This window comes from Saccopteryx leptura, chromosome 6 (genome assembly GCF_036850995.1).
Source record: "Saccopteryx leptura isolate mSacLep1 chromosome 6, mSacLep1_pri_phased_curated, whole genome shotgun sequence".
In the NCBI taxonomy this organism is placed as follows: Eukaryota; Metazoa; Chordata; class Mammalia; order Chiroptera; family Emballonuridae; genus Saccopteryx; species Saccopteryx leptura.
Window position 1 is genome coordinate 8908835 of NC_089508.1, and position 20998 is coordinate 8929832.

Here is a 20998-nt window from a genome sequence, read left to right on the forward strand (position 1 = left end):
CATAGCCTTATCTCTGGCTCACCACGCTGGCCTAGCACACTAAATCTGAGGCGCCTTTTCTCTTCGGGCACGCGTGTGGTTTATACATGTGTGCTTGCACCCGCTCACCTCTGTGTTTCCTTTTTTGAATCCTTCCACATGGCTTTTTCTCTGTCTGGAACACTTTGCCTGGTTAATTCCCCGCCTTCTGGTCTCATCTTTAAGTAGCACTTCCTCAGCTGGCCCGCCTTGAATCTCCAGGTTAGGTTCCTGACATGCTCCAATAGCACAGTGCATTCCCTCTGTCATATAACATCACACTGTAATTACGGGTCTTTCATGGCCAGCTATGGTTGTGTGCTTAGTGACGACCGGGAGTCATCCTGAACTTGTTTTCTGCTTCGTTTATCCCTAGTGCCCGACACATATGTAAGCATATTCAACATCTTTGAATAAGTTAACAGTGTTAAGTTCTGTGGTTTCAAATCGCACTTGGTTTTTCTCTTTAGTGTCTCAATGAGATCTTGGAGTCAGCAGATGCGCCTTTGGAAGTCACTGAAGGGTTCATCCAGTCCATTTCTCTGTCAGTTCCGTGGGGCTCCTTGCTACAGGATAATTGTGCACTGGAAGTGAAGGGGCTGGAAATGGTCTTCCGACCCAGACCTCGCCTAGGTAGGTGTGTCATGTGGTCCTGCTTGCTTCTGTTTTTCAGAGATTGGGAAAATAATCTAAGGGCTCAAAGTTCAGTATTTAATTTAGTATTTTGCCTTGTATTTGTGACACAGATAAAATGTTAGGATTTGGGTCTATGTAATAAGGTGGTTCTAATTGTACCTTTAGCATTATTTCTCTCCCTGTTAACACTGTTTACCCACAGGAACTTTAGTATCCAGATGGTTGATTTAATTATTTGTTACCAATTTACCTGTTATATTTTAAAGATTCAAAGTATTATACCAGAAAGCAAGGACATGCTCAAAAACTGATGGAGAAATGCTGAAAGGGCACAGAATTGGGCTTGAATTGGGCCCCTTTATTTATTTTTTTATTGCTATGAAGGGTGTATACTGCTCACAAAAATTAGGGGATATTTCAAAATGAATATGGAGTGATAAAAAGAAGCATTTGTTTTTTTTTTAATTAAACAAGAAATCAAAAGCAAACGACAAGTCAAAGAAAGTTGTTCGATTATGCAAGTGAGATGCAAAACCAACTTTTATTTCATTGGTGAAAATGTACTAGATACAAAAGGCTGAAAGTACTGGAGCATCTGCTTGCCTCTTGATGTCCTAATTTTTGTGAGCACTGTTGTTGTCTACTAATTTTTCTTAATCTTACGTATTTCTTCCACTATGTTGTAGGCTCTCCGAGGACAGAATTAATAATTATTTTTCTACCCCTACAGGAGGGTCAGCTAACTATGCCTGGCAGGCCAAAGTCTGGTCTGTCCCCTCTTTTTGTAACTTAATTTGTATTGGAGCATCAGCATACTCCATTTATTTGTTCTCTGTGGCTGCTTTTGTACTGGACTGGAAGAGTTGAGTGGCCTTGATAGAGACTGAGTGTCGTCTGTATACAGAGAGTTTGTCAACCTCTGCTCTACAGTATTTTGAACAGCCCATGCGTGTGTAAGATACCCATTAAGTATGTGTTGAATGAATACATGAATTACGATTTGGAAGATATGCATATATCATGTAGTGAGTCCAGAGAGTGTCTCTGGACTTTCTGATCTTCCCCTTCTCAGTCATTATAAGACAATGTTTAAATCTCAAGGGTAATTTCTAGAATATTGTATCCTGGGATAACACCATGATGCTAAGTATCTCAGAGAGAATTAAAAATTTATCTATCTGAAATAGTATGTTATTTTAAGAAATGGCTTTGTGGTAACTATGAGAAATTACTTAGACTTAATCTGTATTTTCTGCAGCAACTGGTTCTGAGCCTATGTATTGGTCAAGTTTTATGACCAGCAGTATGCAGTTGGCGAAAGAATGTCTTAGCCAGAAACTAACAGATGAACAAGGGGAAGGATCCCAGCCTTTTGAAGGACTTGAGAAGTTTGCTGAAACCATTGAAACAGGTTTGGCATGATTATTTAAAATATATTGAGATTTTATTTAGTACCTTTATTGAGTAAGCTTTGTTTAAGGAAAAACCATTGGAGTGATTTTTAAATGAACCTGTTCTCACTTCAGAACGTTAGAATTAAAGCCATTTAAATATTGAATTCAATTTAATTTCATGTTCTTTTGTACCCTAGTTTCTCCTTGGTATATTATGCTCAGAATTGGGATTGAGTTCAACAGAAAATGTTAGTCAATTGCCCCAAATATCTATTGAGATGTAACAAGGGCTAGGTGCTCAGTGAAGCAAAATATTTAATACAGAACTCAAGATTTGGGGATTTTTAAAGAACAGAGTTCAATTTTATCTTGTAAGTGTATATTAAACTAATTTAGTATTCTTTGAAGTTTTTATTTCTGTCTCTTATGTTGATGATTACATGTTTAGTACTAAGAAGAGTGAAAGTCACTTTTATAGACACTGTCTTGAGAATTGAACATGTGCCAGAAAATTCCAAAACTGGAACCGCACTTGAAATCCGAATAGAAAGGTAAGACTCCTTATAGCTGAACAAAACGACCCTGTTCTATTCTTTCATGAATAATAGTAATCTCATTCTTACCTCAGACTTCCGAATGCTTTTGGAGATGAGAGGTAACAATATTAAATTAACATGTTGCCTAATTTCATAGTGAAGTGCTGCTCTCCAATTTATGTTCTAGCCCATTACTGGAAACTTAAAGTACCAGTTGAGGTTATAATTATATATAATGCTATGCTGAATTAAAAGCAAGTAATTCTCTTTCAGTTACTATCAAATCAAAACAATGACTATTCGCGTGCTGGTAAATGTAAGGCACCCTGGTTGGAGAGGTTTAGTCTTTTCACAGAAGCAGCGTCCTGTTCAGGTGTGTCTCATTAACATGAGCAGCGTTCTTCCTGCTTTGGTGAGAAAGGCTAAGACTGCTGTTTCCTCTGAGAATATTGTAAGGGTAACATGGGCAGTTGTGATTTACGTGAAAAGATAGGGACACATCACTTTAGGTTTTCTCTGTGTGCCCACTGGCGCTTCTGTAATTAGCTCTCAACCAGGGGTTGGCTAAAGTGTGTGCTCCTTGGCGTGGGTTAGAGCCGGTGACTATTCACCGGTGTCTCTATTGCCATGTGCGTTGCCCACAGGAACAAGCGCAATGAAGTGTGCACACTGCACCAAAGACACCTCAGTGTGCATCTGTGGGGGCCTTGGCCACTTTTTACACAGATAGGGTATGGTTTCTGTTTTCTCACAGAACATACCTATCAGTGTCAATTTTAACAGATCTTTGAAATTAGATTGCATTACCTTAAATGGTATGCTAAGAAATATCTAAAATCTTGTGCATTTAGAGCTAATTTCTTTATTTTGTTTAAACTGAAGATTAGTCGAGAATGTGTAGCAGCCTGACCAGGGGTGGTGTACTGGACAGAGTTGACCTGGGAGGGACAGTGAGGTCCCAGGTTTGAAGTCCTGAGGTCTCTGGCTTGAGCATGGGATCATTGACGTGACCCCATGGTCGCTGTCCTGAGCTCAGAGGTTGCTGGCTTGGCTGGACCACCCCCACCCCTGCCCTCCAACAAGTTGATGCTTTTTATATCTCTCCCTTCTTGTCTCTCCCTCAAAAAACAAACAAACAATATATATATATAGCATAGTCATAAGAATCCAAGAAATACCATTTATGTCAGGCTTTGACTTGGAGCCAAATGCGGTCTCACTATTACCCAGAGAGGTTTGTGAGAGGTGCAGGAGTTATTTTCATGAAGCTAACTTTAGGAAGTTACTGATTTCCCCCCAAATTTAAGGGCCTCATAAAGTCATCCTTCTTAGGGGTAAGGTCTCCTCATGAAACATTTATTTGTATTAAAGCATGGTAATGCTGACCCATACTATAGGCATATTCTAAGGTGCTGACACTTGAAAAATTCCTTTAACTTGAAATGCCATGTGCACTTCGTATCGATGCGAGTCGGTTTCCCTTGGAGTTTTACGCAAACACCCTCTTTGTTGTTGACATCCAGAACTATCTACTGCGATGAAGCTGCTGACGAGAACTCAGGAATAAATGTACATCAGCCCACAGCCTTTGCTCACAAGTTACTTCAGCTCTCTGGAGTGTCTCTCTTCTGGGATGAGTTTTCTGCATCAGCAAAATCTTCCCCAGTGTGTTCAACTGCACCAGTGGTAAGAAAAACAAAGCAGAAAAACCAAAGCCAGATCACAGCTTTTTAAAAGGTTTAAATGAGAGCTATTAAATTTTGCTAGGATATAGAATGTGTGGATGAGTTTCCATCTACTCTGGAATTCACAAATATTGAGTAAGGGGATGTATTTCAGGGATTTTAAAACATTCATATTTATAGTTAATGCCTTTTTTTTTTGGCTGGGTGTTAATTTTATAGAGAAACATTACCTACTGTGTCTTGAGGAGAAATGGTCCTTAGAGAATAAGCACGGGAAATCAAGCAGTGTTCACATTTACCTTACATAGTGATTGTATTGCTGAAAATATATCTTACAGATTATGAAAGGGTTATAATTAAGGAGATCTTGATTAATTCCTTCTAAGAGTAGAGGATCCTTTTATTTATCAAAATCAGTTATTCTATAATTTGTCTTTTATATTATTTCACAAATCAGATTTTCTTAATTACAGTACATCTGTTAAGGTTTCTTCTTATTATAATTTGAACAGATGCTGTACTTTTTTTCATAAAGTTCTTTTCCATTATTTGTCTTCATTACCAAGGTACTGTGCTAACATACACTGTTTCGTACTAGCTGTAAGAAAGCCAGTTTACCTGATGTAATATAATCCAGTTTTGCATATCAAATATTTTATTCTTTTTAAGTTGACATTTGTATTTTGCATTTTGATTTATTTACAGTAATACATACTTTATTGTGTTGGTATAGGAAACTGAGCCAAAGCTGTCACCTAGCTGGAATCCTAAAATTGTCTATGAGCCACACCCACAGCTAACTAGAAATTTACCAGAGGTAGCGCCCTCTGACCCAGTGCAAGTTGGAGGACTAATTGGTAGGTTGGAGTTGAGTCTCACGCTGAAGCAGAATGAAGTACTTCCTGGAGCTAAGGTTAGTGTTTATTTTCTATAGTAAACAAATGAAATGAAACTACAAGTGTTCATTATAATCTATGCAGTGGCCCCCTGATGGTTATTGTGTGTTATCTTGGAACGAGAGGACCCACTGTCCTGGGTCAGCATTTTTGCTGTCAGCTGGTGCTTGTGAGATTAGGTCACAGAATGCCTTTGTCTTCGGCTGTAGACCAGGCTTCAGAGTTGCCTCCTATACTCACTTTCCCCAACTCTCTCAACTCAGAAACATTCACTAGTTCAAGAACTAGGAATGTACGGTTAGAGAATACCTTTCTAGCATCACAAAATAACGTTTAAAGGAGAGATTTGGAAAGCAAGTTGACTGAAGATGTTTAGTTATATATAAAAATAAGCCTTATGTGTATTTTTAACTGACCACTTTTATAGTTGTATACCATTTATGAAAAGAAAATGACTTTTCATGATGTCTCAGTTTTTTGAAGACTCTGTAGAGACAACTGTATTAGTTTCTTAGGGAGCAGTATTGAACAGTCTGTTGGAGAATCAGGCAATGTACATTTATTCAGTCAAATATGTATTTGTCATGTTGTCATGTATTATTTTCAGACTTTAGAAATGAATTTCCTATATAATCACTATATAATATAGTTTCATTTGAGAAGATATTGGGACTTAGTCATTTGTGTGCTCATGAGTGGGCCGGCGGGCTCTAGGCGTTTGAGTGTCTGCTGCATGTCAGGCCCTGGCATACTCTTGGGATAGATGCAGAGATGCGTGAATTGAGTCTTTGCCTTTTAATAGAAGATACAGTGTGGGGTTAGAAATTGCCGTGGGGCTGTGGAAGAGAGAGCGCTAAGTATGCGTGAGTGCCCACAGGAAGGCCTTCGGAGGATCAAGGCTCCCAGAGGCCGTCCTTGGATTGGCGCACCTGATGCGTGTGGAGGAGGAAGGTGGTGATGGGAATGACAGCATTCCTACTGCTGATTGTCCCCTTGCCACTTGCTTTATTGCTCTGTCCTGCCTCAGATGGTGTGAAATCCTTTCGTCAGGTCTTAAGCCTCTTTCTTAAATAACAGGAGGGGAGAGGGGAAGTGGGGGAGTTGAAGGAGGGGAGAGGGGGGATAGATGGTGAGGGAAGGTGACTCGACTAGGGGTAGTGAGCACACGATGCAGCACATAGATGATTTATGGTAGAATTGTGTACTTGAAACCTGTATCATTTTATTTACCAATGTCACCCCAAGAAATTCAATAAAAAAATTAAGAAAAAAATAACAGAGGAGTGTTAATGCAGCAGAAAGCCATAGGTATGTGCTAACACTGCAGGGAAGCCCCTGCCTGGTACCGTCCTTGGGAAGGGAATACACCCGTGGCCTTGGGGAGTGCGTTTGCTCTCTCTCCAGGAGGGAGGACCGTGGCAATACCCTTATGGTTCTGTGTTGATTAATTACAGGTAGTACTCAGCACTGGTGGATTTGATATTTGTGCTAACCCAAACTTTTGCACATTATGTATTGATTAGTATAAATGCCTTTTAGATGTTTCTTCTGGATATTTGTATTAGGTGACAAATGCACATTGGAAACTGTTGCGTGGTGGCACCATCTGCCAGTCAGTGTTTAATATCTGGAGATATTACTGTCCTTGTCCCCATGTAGGTTTCTGTGTAATGACTTGAGTGTTTGAGTACATTTTGTTTTTCTTTAATGAAAATGAGTACTCAATGAAAAAATAAAAGTTCTAGGTACTTGCATTGAGAAACACAGATCTCATAAACTTAATATAGTATAGATGAAGAGGGCATTAATTAGGGTGCCCAAAGTGTTACATTTAGTCTCTTTCTGATGTTCATTAGCCTTAAGTCTTCAAACTGTGTGTCCATAATCTTGTGAAAGGTTTCATGTTTTTCTTTAGTTCTCTGGGTCTAGTATCCACCTGAAATAGTGCTGTGAGTCTTAGGTGTTTCACATACTAAGTTTTAGGATGTTTTCAGGAATGTGTTACATATGAAAACAGGGACTGCCTGGATTGAATTCACAGGCATTCTGTTTCAATTACCACTGAGTTCGAAATTGATTTTAGTGTTACATTCTAGTTGTAATATGTTTTTAATACTGAGAAATTAAAAAATAATGCTTAAATTTGGCATAATCAGACAGATATTTCCCCTCATTGTCCCAGCCCTAACTCCTTGCTGTTTTATGGCCTGTGATGTCAGCAGCCAGTAAGAAGCCCCGTAAAACAAGTCTCCTCTTGACATAAGAAACATCAAAACCTGTATAAAATTATTATAAGAGTTTGAGACCAAACTGACGACAGTTGCCAGGAAGAAACGTGTCCGCTCCTTCCGAGAATGACAGTTTTGTTGTTTCTTTTATGCATCTGGAATTGAGGGAAGTAAGGAGGATGACAGGAAGGTGGGAGAAAGCCAGGTGGGGTTGGGTTGCAGGATAGTCTGCAGGACTGTGTGCTTTCAGCACCGAGGTACGTGGCTGGGCCTGACTGCTCAGCCTGACCTGTCTAGTGGGAACTTACGATCAGTTCCCCCTGTGGGGTTCCTTGCTGTAGAACCTCTTTTTCATCCACACCTCTGTGGACAGAATGGAGAGCCGTGCCGTGGGAGGGAGGGGGACTTTCCACCTGGGTCAGCACAGGTTAACACCCGGCTCTGCATCTTAGAGGGCCTTGCGCTAGTCGCTTTATCTTTGTGGACCTGGTTCCTCCTCTGTAAAGCAGCAACAGTGGGAGAATTAGAGGAACACAGTAGAAGCACCTAGTGTAGTGCCCTAATACTCAGAAAAGGAAATGATGGTGATGATGATTATTGGAGAGTTCTTGGTTGGATCATGGAAATCACTTAATCATTAAGTAATTTATTTTTATTGCCAGAATCAGAATGATTTCTTTTTCTTTTGAGATGCCATTTTCCAAATATAAATGTTTTATTAACTGAATCATTTTAAAATTGCAATAGGAGTCACTGTTAGCATTAGAACTGAAAAGAGGTGAATGAAAAGTTTTTAGACTATGATGTACAGAACAGTAATTGTTTTTTTCAGAGTACACTACACAGAAATCAGGATGGGAGTGGGATGGGGCTTTTATTGCTAGAGGGAAAAATGGACAAAGAGCCAGTAGGGAGATTGGAAGTCCACATGAGCACCCCTCTTCCATTGGCATTTTTGCTGTGGCTCATAGTCCTGTGCCCAGCTGAGTCGTCCTTGTGGAACACAGTGGGCCTGTGGAAAGGCACCCCATTGGTTGAGAAAGTCCCTATGTCTCTGTAGAGAATGTTATCCATGGGCAAACTTACAACAGCCAACTTGATTTGCTGTTGGTTTAAATCATGTTTTAAGGATTATGACTTGAGTCTTTTGAAATCATGATGGAATGAATATTCTACTACTGCTATCTTAATATTCTTTCTTGGAGACTGTTTTAAGGCCTCCTCAAGTACATACCTTAAATACTCAGAAAACTCAGACAAAAAGTATGGCATTGGATTTGCCAATATGGACTTTCTCAGGAGGATTTTTCCTCTTAGAACAAGTTCCATAATCTAAGTCTGATTATTTAGATTGTTTGAATTAGTAGAGAGAATCTTAGGGGAAGGAACCCAAGACTAAATAATCAGTACTTAGCTCAGTGTGTTAAGTATAGTGGGATTTGTGGTGATGAGACTGTGAAGCGTGCTCATCCTGAATGTCTCTCTCTTTGAAGTTGGATATTGACGGACAGATGGACTCTATTCATCTGTTCCTATCTCCAAGGCAGGTGCACTTGCTTCTGGACATGTTAGCAGCTATCGCAGGACCAGGCAAGTATCACTCTGTTACTATGTTTCATTTTTCAAAACTTTTTGGTTAAAATTTATAACATGCATATAGGTCATTTTCTTATAGAAGAATGTGTAAAATTAAAGATGTATTGTAAATAAAAATCCTAAACAGTTATATTTGATTGGATCTTTTAAATTGTGTTACCATGGCACAAATTAGCATTCAGATTATTTATGTCACCTTTTTAACTTCTTCAAAATCGTCTTGACTGACTTTCTTGGTTGGGGATAGTACTTCATACAACTGAGAAAGTATAATTTTTTTAACACAATAAGTAGCACACATTTTTAATGACTCATCCATCAAAGATAAGATTTTTGTGATTTCTAGCTATATGCTTCAAGTTATTGCGTAGCTTTCTGTGAACACTGAGCAGTGGTGGTTTTGTGCTGACAGTGTTGTTAAGGCTGCTGTCAGCAGTGAAGGAACAGCAGGTCCCTCCTATAGGAAGGGTTCAGTGTCTAAGTTGGTCTGACCACACAGCCTTGCAGAGACGCCGCAGCACTGGCACACCTGCTACCATGTCCCTTTCTGACTGTGCATTTTCTTTTATAAATCATGATTTATTCTTAGGGAAGTCAGTTTACTAGAAATGTTGCCATTGCTATTAGATAAGTAGGTTTTGGGGGATAAATGATTAAGTACTGCCAAATTTAATTACTGTTTTGCTTTCCTTTTGTGTACCTGTAGAAAACTCTAGCAAAATAGGTTTAGCTAATAAAGATAGAAAAAATCGACCCATGCAGCAGGAGGAAGAATATCGCATTCAGATGGAATTAAACCGGTATTATCTGAGAAAAGATTCCCTCTCTGTGGGAGTATCTTCAGAGCAAAGCTTTTATGAGACAGAAACGGCCCGTACACCTTCTAGCCGTGGTAAGCAACTTGGATCATTGACACCAGAATAGTGTGTGATCATCAGAGAGCAAACTTAATTTTTGCCGCTGTGAAATGGGGTCAGTAATGAAAGAACAAGAGATCCATAGTGTAAGGAGGTTTAAGTGTCTAAGTTTGAATTTCTATCCACAGCATTACCTTGATATTCTATATTGTTCTTTTTTTGGTGGTAGTGTTTATATAAATCATGATTTATTTTAAGAAAATTCAATTTACAAAAATGTAGATTTACACAAGAGATAAATGGGGGTAATTATTTTGTCAAATTCTTATGTACTTGTAAAATGATTCATAGATTCCTTTAAATAGGAACCTTTTCTATTAATCTATCATTTACATGTAAATATAATCTTTATCTAGTTTATATTGTATTTAGAAGTGTTTCAGAATGTATGAGTACTAATATCCTAAATAGTAAGAATAAATTTTTTAAGCATGAAATGTTGAACTAAATAGAAAATTAGAGTCAACTTAAGAAATTTTGACCATAACAAACCTTATTTCGATGAGGGTAAAACAGTCTTCAGAAAGAAAGAAGTGAATTGTAAAATTCAAAAGAATATGTGCAGCTCTTTTTTTTATTTAATTTCATTTTTTTTAAAGAAATAGCTATACGATATAAATGAGAGGTTGCAAGATATATATAAAATCTGGATTTTAACTTCTAAATTGTAATATGACACTTAAAAATATACCTGGTAATACTGTGTATCATATGTTTAAAATAAAGTTCACCAGATAGTGTAACCTTTTGTGAACCTTTGTTCAGTTGAGATTTTACTGTGCCATTTATATCTTAAATCCAAAGAAATTATGCCATTGGAAGTAACAGAAAATTTAGGGTACAACTAGATCTCAGGTAATTTGAAGGAAGAATATTAATGTATATTTACTTAAACATGGATTTGTGGAATTATAATTCAATTGACAAAGTTTAATTCTCTCTAGAAGAAGAAGTTTTCTTCTCCATGGCTGATATGGACATGTCCCATAGTCTCTCTTCACTTCCACCCCTTGGGGATCCCCCAAATATGGACCTTGAGTTATCATTAACTAGTACATACACAAATACCCCAGCAGGATCTCCATTAAGTGCTACAGTGGTAAAGTATTACTTAATTTTTGTTCTGTTCTTGAAAACTTGCTTCTAAAATTCATTACTTTATTCATCCACTTAAAAAAATTTATTTTATTTTATAGCTTCAGCCAACATGGGGAGATTTCCTTGATCATCATAAAGAACAGCCAGTAAGAGGATCAACATTGCCGTCCAACCTAATTCACCCGTCATCTTTGCAGAAGACTTGTAAGTGAAAATAAGGCATTTATTGATGGTTTTCACTGGAATTTAAAATTTTTTAAAAAAAGATGCCATTCTCCTGTTTCTTTCATTTCATTCTTTTTTGGTCTAGAACATTTAACAAAATTTAGGAAGAAAGTGAAGCATTGTTGAACAATTCACTGTGAAGTATTTTAGTCTAGTTATCCATTCACTGTGTTCTTTGGGTATTTTTAGTAGAAAGTACACGATAAGTTTCATGTTATTATCGCAGTTTAAGAGTCTCAGTCAACCATCTGATTTTTGTTGTACTGTTTATACTTTTCCTTGAAAGAAAACCACGGGTTTCTTCCCTGAAAAATTTAATTGAGAGAGACACAAGGCTTAGAAGAGAATTTGGTTCACAGCTTGGGTTAACCTCTGACTTTTCCAATACTGTTTTATTAGTGCAGAGCTTTGTTCCTACGTTTCCTATGGTAGCATATTCTTTTGTACTTAAAGTACCAAGGATCCTGGATATAAAATGCAGGAAGTTAATAGTTTATTTTATTTTACGTGTTCAATATTATTCAAACTGTTGTGTGATCACCTGTTTTTGAAGACGAATACATGAGTAAATGTTCTATAATTTTGATGTGTAATGGATTGTTTTTAAGTGTTAAATTTTATGTATATCATTTTAACGTATGTATTTCAGCTCTCCCAGCTAGGTCCGTTTCAGTGGATGAATCCAGGCCTGAGCTTATTTTTAGACTAGCTGTGGGAACTCTTTCAGTCTCTGTGCTTCACATTGATCCATTATCTCCACCGGAAACGTCATTGAATCTTAATCCTTTGACACCTATGGCGATAGCATTTTTTTCTTGTATAGAAAAGATTGATCCAGCGAGATTTTCAACAGACGATTTTAAGTCTTTCCGAACAGTATTTGCAGAAGCCTGTTCACATGACCACCTTAGGTAAACTCTCTCCTATTTATTAATGATCCTTGAAAAGCAACCAATAGTGGACTTTTGTTTTTATCTGTCTACCTAACTCCAGTTCGTTCTTATCATTCGTATTTTATTTGTAAACGAGTGGAATGAGTGAGGTGTTCTTCCAGGGCTGCCAAGATGTTTACCATAGAATCAGTCATTCAGGTTCCTTGGCATGTGAAACGTTCAGCTAGGAGCTCTCGATAATCTGAAGTTTGGAGATGATCTGTTCTTTAGCTCCCTGCGCTGCTCTTGTCAAACTTCCTTGACCACATTTTGCCATCATATCATTGACACCATTTCAGCCATAAACATAGGTGTGTTATTGTTTCTGGCTTAGCAGAGACGGGTGTGGTGATGAGAGCAGAATGAGCTTCATAGAAGGAACTTGGAAATGACCTGTATGCCAGGGACTGTGAGGAAGTGACTCCAAGGCTGATCAAGCTTGGATGCTACATTTTTACCATCTGCTTAAAAAAATCAAAGCTCTCCAGATGGCCAATGATCCCTTCATGGGTTGAGTTCTAATAGATGAGATAATTAAATTTATAAGTCTAATATCGTTAAATGTGCACACGCTATTTATTTTAACATGAAAGTGACCTGTAAAATGTTATTTTATACAGTGATTTATACAATATATTAATATTTTCAGAAAATACTTTGGGCTTTTATTTTAACTTTTAGCTTTTATTAATGAAATATTAATATGCAAATTAGTTTTTATACCTAGCAAAAGAAATTCTGCAGGTTACAACCATAGTATTTATTTATAATTAAACTGCAAAAACATTTTTTTCTTCCCGTTTTTGACAAGGTTTCAAGTATCTGTCAGTAGGAAATAGAGCAAAAGCAATAAAAACTTGAGGAATACCTTCATTTGAGCTATACTAGAATTCTAAAAATATTGCATGATGCTTTTAGATAATTTTAAGAAATTATTACATATGTATATTTTATGGATTTTAAAGATTTTTCTTCACCGCAATGTAAATTGTAAAATGTGGAAGAAGGAAGGGAAGTGTTGGGAAATAAATATATCCTGAGTAATTTCCTATCAACAGAACTGGTTTCTTTATCTTATGTGAGGGAAGTCTGAAGTAATCTTTCTGGTTAATATCCTTAGGAATATTAGTTACAACTTGAACTTGTCAGAATAGGTAGGTAATTGTTATACTTTATTAACATGTGTACTATTTTACTTATTGTTCAATCTAGTAGTAATTGGATACTATTAAACTCTGCATTTCTTATGATAGGTTTATAGGTACTGGCATCAAAGTATCGTATGAACAAAGACAGAGGTCAGCGTCTAGATATTTTAGTACTGATATGTCCATCGGGCAAATGGAACTTTTGGAGTGCCTGTTTCCGACTGATTTTCATTCTATATCTCCTCACTACACAGAGGTAAATGCTATTACTTTTCCTTTGTCATTATTCTTTAAAACTGTCCTGCTTTTTAAGAATTGTATGATCAGTAATGATTTTTGAAAAAAAGGGGGGGTAGAAGTCATGTAGGAAGACTTGAGTGTGTGTACGCGCATGCATTTGTGTTTTGTTGAAACAGATTTTTAGTATGGCATTCAGGGCTATAAGAGCCTGTTAAAACTTTTAATTTAGAGTTGACTTGTTTTAGAGTGGTAGACAGATTATGGGCAAATGACTTCATTTCACTCATTTTCTAAGCGCTCCTAATTTCAGAAGAATTCTGATAATCTCCAGGTAACTGCTGTGTGCTACTAAGCACTGTTTAATCACTGTTGAAGACAAGTGAAATGTCTTGTGTGCATTTATTAGTCATCTGTTCTTGTTTCTACCCTAATAGTGTAGTAATAGTCCTAGAGAAACTTTTCAAAGCTGTCAGAGTGACATTTGTTGCTTTTACTTGCCCTTAGATATTCTTTTATCTCACAGCACTTTCTTGGGCATTAATCTACTTGACTCCTCCCCTTCACTGTAGATGAGACACTGAGTATCACAGAAGTTAAGTTGTCTTAGATTCACATTGGCAGTAAGTGACAGTGAACCGTAAAGCAGGCTGTTCTGACTCCAAAAAATTCTTCCCAACATTACGTTAGCACTCCTGTTAATTCATATGATTAATTATAGCTTAATAGTTTACATTTAATTCATCTTTGTCTTTGTTTTTAAGCTGTTAATGTTCCATTCCAAAGAACAAACCGATTCCCACTCCCCTGTGTGTCTTCAGCTTCATTATAAACATTTAGAGAATAAAGGACCCCAGGTGAGAGATGTTTTTCTGTGATGAACACCTGTAAATTTTCACTTGAAAGGTTTTCACTTAGTTTGATAGTATTGTTAGTGATCATACTAATGCTTTTTTTTTTTTTTAAAGGGTAATCAAGCAAGACTTAGTTCTGTTCCTCAGAAGGCGGAATTACAAATTAAATTAAATCCAGTATTTTGTGAGCTGGATATCAGTATTGTGGACAGGTTAAATTCCTTGCTTCAACCACAGAAACTTACTACGGTAGAGATGATGGCATCTCACATGTATACTTCCTATAATAAGCATATTAGTCTGGTAAGCAAAAATTGCAAATACTAATCAGAATTTTTGCTAGCTAATAGGCTTATGTGCATTATTTCTGACCTTAAGTATTCTTAATAGAGTAAATAGCATGTATTATTAAAATAGCATTGGTAATAATGAAAAAATGGGGCAACTTTTATATCTCAATACTAGATAGCGAAATAAGTTTTGCTTAAGTACTGGGTGAAATTCTTTGCCTCCATTTTAAATGATGTTATGCAAATGGTGCAGTAACATGAAGAAGGCTTGTAAAGAATGAACTCCCATTACCAGAGTGTGTATAAAATTGATGTATAGAAAAAAAGTGCATAGAAGTAAACCAATTTGGTAGCATTGATTATGTTCGAGAAATAGAATTAGCTTTTCTTTGTGTGTGTGTATGTTATCTGATTTTTACAAACTATGATTATATTTGCATCATGTTATATTGAACATCACATATATCACTTTTACTTAAATCTGGTACCCGGTGTCTTTTCTAGGCAAATCAAGTCAAATTTGCAAGAAGTCTGTTAGGAATTTGGGGGCTGTAGCACCAGGGACAGAGATAATTTTGGTTGAAAAGAAAAGGGAAAGTATATTTTAATATTTCTTTTACTTTATTTGCTTTTTTCTCAATTCGTGATGGTATTTACATTAATCATCATTCTTTATTTTTTGTCACCAATTGCTTGTTATTTTAAGTTCTGCTAGGCTAATAATGTCTGTATTTGCTGTCAGCCATAGTGTATCGTAGTGATGGTTTAATCTCTTGGATTATTTTGGCTGAAGTAACAATGTTGGAAAGTCAAAATAGGGGAGAGAAAGAATAGATTTATTAAAAATTCCAGTCTACCATAAAAGGGAACTTTTTAATCTGGGAGGTTAGAGACTGATTTGTGTTGGTGTACCCTGGACCAAAGCTTTGTCAGTGCTTTTTAGAGAAAGAATACAATTAGGCTCTTCCCTGCAGGGCATTTTCTTTGAACTTATAACCTGGCTTTGAGTAAATGGTTTCTAAGAGCCATTTGATAGTATCATACCCTTAGGTTGGATGGGAACTTGGAGTGAATCAGTTATTTAAAATCAATGATGTGTAAGGTTCTAGATTTAGTGCTAGAAATACAAAGATGAGTTAGGGATGGGCCTTTGTAATTGGCATAATTCATCTGATTTTATGTTTACATTGAGTCTTTAAAGTAGCATATTTGTAGATAAATCCTTCAAATTGAATACTGGGTATGATAATGATTTTTAATATTGAGTTTATTGTTAAGCTAATTTATGTTATTCTTACATAGTCTGTGGTAAAATATATATGCATCTGTGGTGCTTTTGTCTTCATTTTGGTTCAGCTTTTATTTTTATTTATTTTATATGAGAGTTTACCTTTTGCCCATAGTTCTGGCTTTTGTCATTAGCTGTTGCATTATAAAATTTCATTACGCTAAACTAATATGGGAGTGGTTATTTTGAATTATCTTTTAATGTATTATACTGAATGAGGAAATAGTGATTATACATAATATTAATGTCAGTTATGTTTATTGACTTAATTTAACATTTGGCTTATATTTTGTTTTGTGATGTTTTGTGTTTTAGCATAAGGCTTTCACAGAAGTGTTTCTGGATGACTCCCATAGTCCTGCGAATTGTCGGATATCAGTACAGGTTGCCACTCCAGCGTTAAACCTTTCTGTTCGCTTCCCGATACCCGATCTTCGGTCAGATCAAGAGAGAGGACCCTGGTTTAAGAAGTCACTTCAGAAGGAGATCCTTCATTTAGAATTCACAGATCTAGAATTTAAGACTGAATTCATAGGAGGATCAACCCCAGAACAAATTAAATTGGAACTTACCTTTAGGGAACTAGCTGGTAAGATTGAGTGGGCCTGTAAGGGACCCAGACTACACACAGACAGCTGCTACTGAGACTTAGGGCACGACAGAGCACATAACAGCCGCAAAACACAATGCAGTTAAAGAATGTTACGTTAGGAAACTAGTCACATCTTTTTTCCAGTACTGTGCACAAATGTGTGACGTAAGTCCGTTTTTGAAAAGAAATGACTCAGCATGATGATTTATTCACTTGGTTGCCCTAGTTCTTTCCTCCGGGGCACGTGGGGCTGTTGCCCCCAGTTGTACCGCCAGCCGTGCGTCCCCTTACCTGCGGGCTGCTTGCCACCAGGATTTGAGGGCCACTTTGGGTTAGCTCTCGTGCTGAGCACTTCACACACGTTACCTTGTTTCCTTTCATCACAGTTCTGTAGGTTTATTATCGCCAGTCGTTTTTGTCGTTTGCAAGCTGCAGTTTCCCTTCCCTTCTCTCTGAGTTTTCACCTTCTTAGAGATATTTAGATCGACTTTTGCCAATTATGACTCCATGAAAGGGCCATTAGGGGTATCTGGTCTTTCCTTATCTGCACTGGTAAGAAACTCATTATTCTGGAGGAAAGTCATTCTTTATAAAGTGGAGCGTAGAGACACATATAGGGTATTGTCAACAGAGGTGACTCTTGCAGTGCTTGATACAGAGGTAACTCTTATAGTGCTAGATACAACTCAAATGCATTTAAGACGCAGTTCTTATCTCTGTGCTCCTAGATGAACTGCGTACACTTCTATGAAGAATAATCATTAAGTGGCACTCAGGAACTGGTCCCTGCCTTGTTTACTGTGTTATGACCACACCCCTGCACATTAAACATTGCACAGAGCAGAAAACAGCATCTTGAGTTTATTCGCCGCCCTGCACATACACAAGAAACAGGAACAAATGAGTCCAGGTCATAGAATATAGTGTTGCATTGTGTTCCTGATTTAGAGGATCTATGCTTCCTAAGGAGGAAGGTACCTTGTCGCCCGTGAGGAGAAATGTAGTTTGATTAATCAGTTTTGGTTTGTTAGGGTCGTTCCAGGAAGATAAAGGAGAGCCGTCTGTGAAGTTTTTCCACGTGTCCAGTGCAGTAGATGGAGACACAGCATCATCCGATGACTTTGATTGGCCACGGTAAGTAAGCAGATGGATGGGAGGCATATATATATTTAATGAGATTTTCTTTTTAAACAAGTAAATTACTATAGTCTTCATAACCATCACTTTGGCTATTAAATCTAAGCTAAAAACACCAGCCATGAGGAAGGAGCCAAGGGGAAGATGGAAAAGTGGAATAAAATATGTATTTTGAGCACTGCTCTGTGACAGGTGCCTATAGGTATTGTGAGAGATGGAAGCCTGAGTGTGTCCTCTGGTCTCAAGTTGCCTGATTAAGTGGAGGGATCAAAGAATCATGGAGCGTTTTAAAAACAATTCAAGGCTGCAGTGGAAGAGATATCACAGGGCACCATTTGGTTACTTGTCAAGTGAATTTTATAGTCAGTGATGCTTTGGGACAGGGTTTTTCAAATCTGGGGAGCTTTTACAAAATGCTGGTTCTTGGTACCCCATCCTGGGGTTCTCAGAGCCTCGGCATCAGGATAGTTTCAGAGTCACACTAGGGGATCCAGAGTGCAGCTGGACTTAAAGAGCCACTGCTTCCGGCAGGTGTGGTCACTTGTTAGATTAAATTAGTCCAATGGTAGGCTTGGGTTATATTTAAAAGAACTTTGTTTACTTGAAATAGCGAGCCATTATTATATTGAAAACGCAGTGTTGGAAGGCTGTTTAGAAGTTCTTTTCTGTGCCATGCTCCTGCCTGCCTTCTTTACACCCGCCACCTCCGAGGCAGACCTGTCAGGCTCCGGACCGCAGAGCAGGGCGTGCCCGGAGGCCGCAGGACCTGGAGCCTCGCTTTCACCATAGAGATGGCTCTACTTCAGTGGTGGAATTTGGAAGCACAGTTTACATTAGGATATCTATAAATTAGGAGACAGTTGTGATCACTTATGACTAGAACCAACTGGGGTCACCTGCTCAGTAAAAAAGAAAAAGCCATTCTAGATGTGAACTTGCTGAAAGGTGGTTTCTAAATATTACACTTAAAAATAATGTTTGTACCTTCAAAAGATGAGATTTTCAGTTAGCGAAGAGTAAAATGTTATGCCTTTTTTTCATTGGTTTGTTTCTTCAATTCCACACTTTCATGTTTACAACATGCTTAGAAGCGGGCTAGCTGAGACGTAATCGGACTTGGTAGAGAAGCTGAACCTCACCCCTGATGATTCAATCAGTGGTTTTTGTATTAAGTTGTGTAAAAGTTCAAGTTTTGCAGCATATGTATAGATCTTGATTCTTCAAATTGTCTTTGCTGTCAGAATTGTCCTGAAAGTGAACCCGCCAGCCATGCATTCCATCTTGGAGCGAATAGCAGCCGAGGAGGAAGAGGAGAGTGACGGCCACTACCAGGAGGAGGAGGAAGGGGGAGCTCACTCCCTGAAGGACGTGTGCGACCTGAGAAGACCCGCCCCCTCGCCCTTTTCTTCTCGGATAGTCATGTTTGAGAACGAACAGGTAAAGGAAAAGTGTGAGCAGGCCACGAAGGAGTTGTCCTCCTTCATGTAGCAATGGATTTAATGCTTTTCCTTTAACAAAAATACTTGTATACTGTTGTATTAGGTTTTTAACTCCAGGAATGAATAATAGCTATTTTTTTCTTGGTTAATGTTAAAAATAATGCATGTTTATTTGCTGACACACCAAATCCTATATCTAGAGTAAGAAGATGCAGATAAGCATAAAATGGTTATTTGATGCGTTTTTCCACTGGACTGTTATGTTTTAGATGGTGATGCCTGGAGACCCTGTAGAAATGACTGAATTTCAGGATAAAGCAATCAGCAATTCTCACTATGTGCTGGAACTAACGTTGCCTAATATTCATATAGCGCTGCCCGACAAAAGCTTTTATGAGAGGCTTTATAACAGGTGAGTTTAAACACATTTTGTTGAGTGTTTGGGATAGACTTTTTGGCCTCCCTGTCCCCCTGTCCCTCTGTGCCCCTCTCTCCTGTCCCCGTCTCCCTCTGTCCCCCGTCTTCCTTTCTTTGCTTGCTTCATGTTATCTCCCTCCTCAGAGAACTCTGTGTGGCGATGATTATAGAACCGTTACTGTTGTGGCTCTTGTCACAGCAGAGCTTCCTGACCAGTGTGCCCGCTTGCTGCGTCACTTGTTACCTTCCTGTTGGTCAGTCGCCTTCCGCCCCCTTGCCGTAGGTCCTGAGCAGATGTGTCTTCTGTGTGCGCAGTGACGTGAGCGGAGCTGGCCGGCGGGTACTGGGGGAACCAGGATCCTGGAGTCTCTACGAGGAGCTTCCTGTCTCAGAGTTCAGGAAAGAGGCTATTAGAAGGCTAAACTCTTAACTTACAGATGTGTGTATACAATTTTAAATTCATTAAAGCCCCTTAAACATGTATACCAAGAAAATATGTTGAGATAAGTGGCAGCTGAAAGAGCACAGACTGGGGAGACCCGGCCGTGTGCCCAGCCCCCGTGAGCCCCGCATCCCGGTCTGTGAACGGGATTCTGCACCAACCTCCGGTTGCCGGGGGCAGGGTCAAGTGACGCAGCGCTCGAGGTGCGGAGAGCAGCCCCTGGCACGGATGGACGGAGCAAGCTCTTGGCCGTCTCCGTGTCCTCGTTCCTCCCACCAAGGCCTCTCTCCTGTGGCCCGTGGGAGAGCTGTCCCCGTGGGCTGCTGGGCGCAGAGGCCCGCCCTCCGTGCTGTGCTGTCGGCACCAGAGGCTCAATGCAGACGAGCTGGTCTAACTTGTTCCTCTTCAGAAACTTCACATGGTGGTTTCTGCGGTAGATTGACTTGATATCAGATGTCATTGGCCCGTTTTTCCTGAAGTGTTAGTAGTAAACTTTGGTCTTCTCACTGACTTCCAGTGACTAGGACTGTTGGTGTTAGAATCAGAAAAAAAAAAATTCCAGAAAATTCTATTTACTTCAGTTGATTTGAAAATGAGCTTCACAGGACAGACCATTGACTGTAGGAAGAAAATGTTAGAGCTTCTGTATAACTTAAAAGAACTTTAAAAACTTCTATTTTATATTTATTTTGTAGTACGTAATTTATAAATAGTTGCGTATAACTTATACATTCACATTAGAGAGCTTTCATGATTTTTTGAACTGTTAGGGTGAACGTAGGATCTAAAGTTTGGGAACCACTGCTCTCGAGACTCGTCTCCTTGCTGGATGCTTGGGGCATGTCTGCTAGACTCTAGCACCTAGAAATGTGCAAGGCGGAGGCTGAGCCAGTGACGTGACTAGTTCAGGGCCGGCCCTGACGTCAGGAGGGCTTCGTCCATGTTTTTTCTTTCTGTGTTGACTGGTTGTTGGTCAAATGGGGATGTTAGAAC

At 38.6% G+C, this 20998-nt stretch overlaps 1 protein-coding gene across 1 annotated transcript in view; it reads left to right on the forward strand.

Annotated features, from left to right (window-relative positions):
* The window catches only part of ATG2B (autophagy related 2B), a 69431-nt gene that overhangs the window by 9062 nt on the left and 39371 nt on the right, over positions 1-20998 (forward strand). The window contains exons 2-18 of the mRNA XM_066344390.1: positions 489-651; positions 1913-2065; positions 2497-2599; positions 4108-4270; positions 5003-5182; positions 8887-8983; positions 9696-9881; positions 10851-11005; positions 11103-11208; positions 11879-12140; positions 13415-13565; positions 14311-14403; positions 14515-14703; positions 16294-16567; positions 17602-17704; positions 18949-19144; positions 19416-19558. Coding sequence (XP_066200487.1) covers positions 489-651; positions 1913-2065; positions 2497-2599; positions 4108-4270; positions 5003-5182; positions 8887-8983; positions 9696-9881; positions 10851-11005; positions 11103-11208; positions 11879-12140; positions 13415-13565; positions 14311-14403; positions 14515-14703; positions 16294-16567; positions 17602-17704; positions 18949-19144; positions 19416-19558 — 2717 coding nt within the window. The remainder of the gene's footprint in view (positions 1-488; positions 652-1912; positions 2066-2496; positions 2600-4107; positions 4271-5002; positions 5183-8886; positions 8984-9695; positions 9882-10850; positions 11006-11102; positions 11209-11878; positions 12141-13414; positions 13566-14310; positions 14404-14514; positions 14704-16293; positions 16568-17601; positions 17705-18948; positions 19145-19415; positions 19559-20998) is intronic.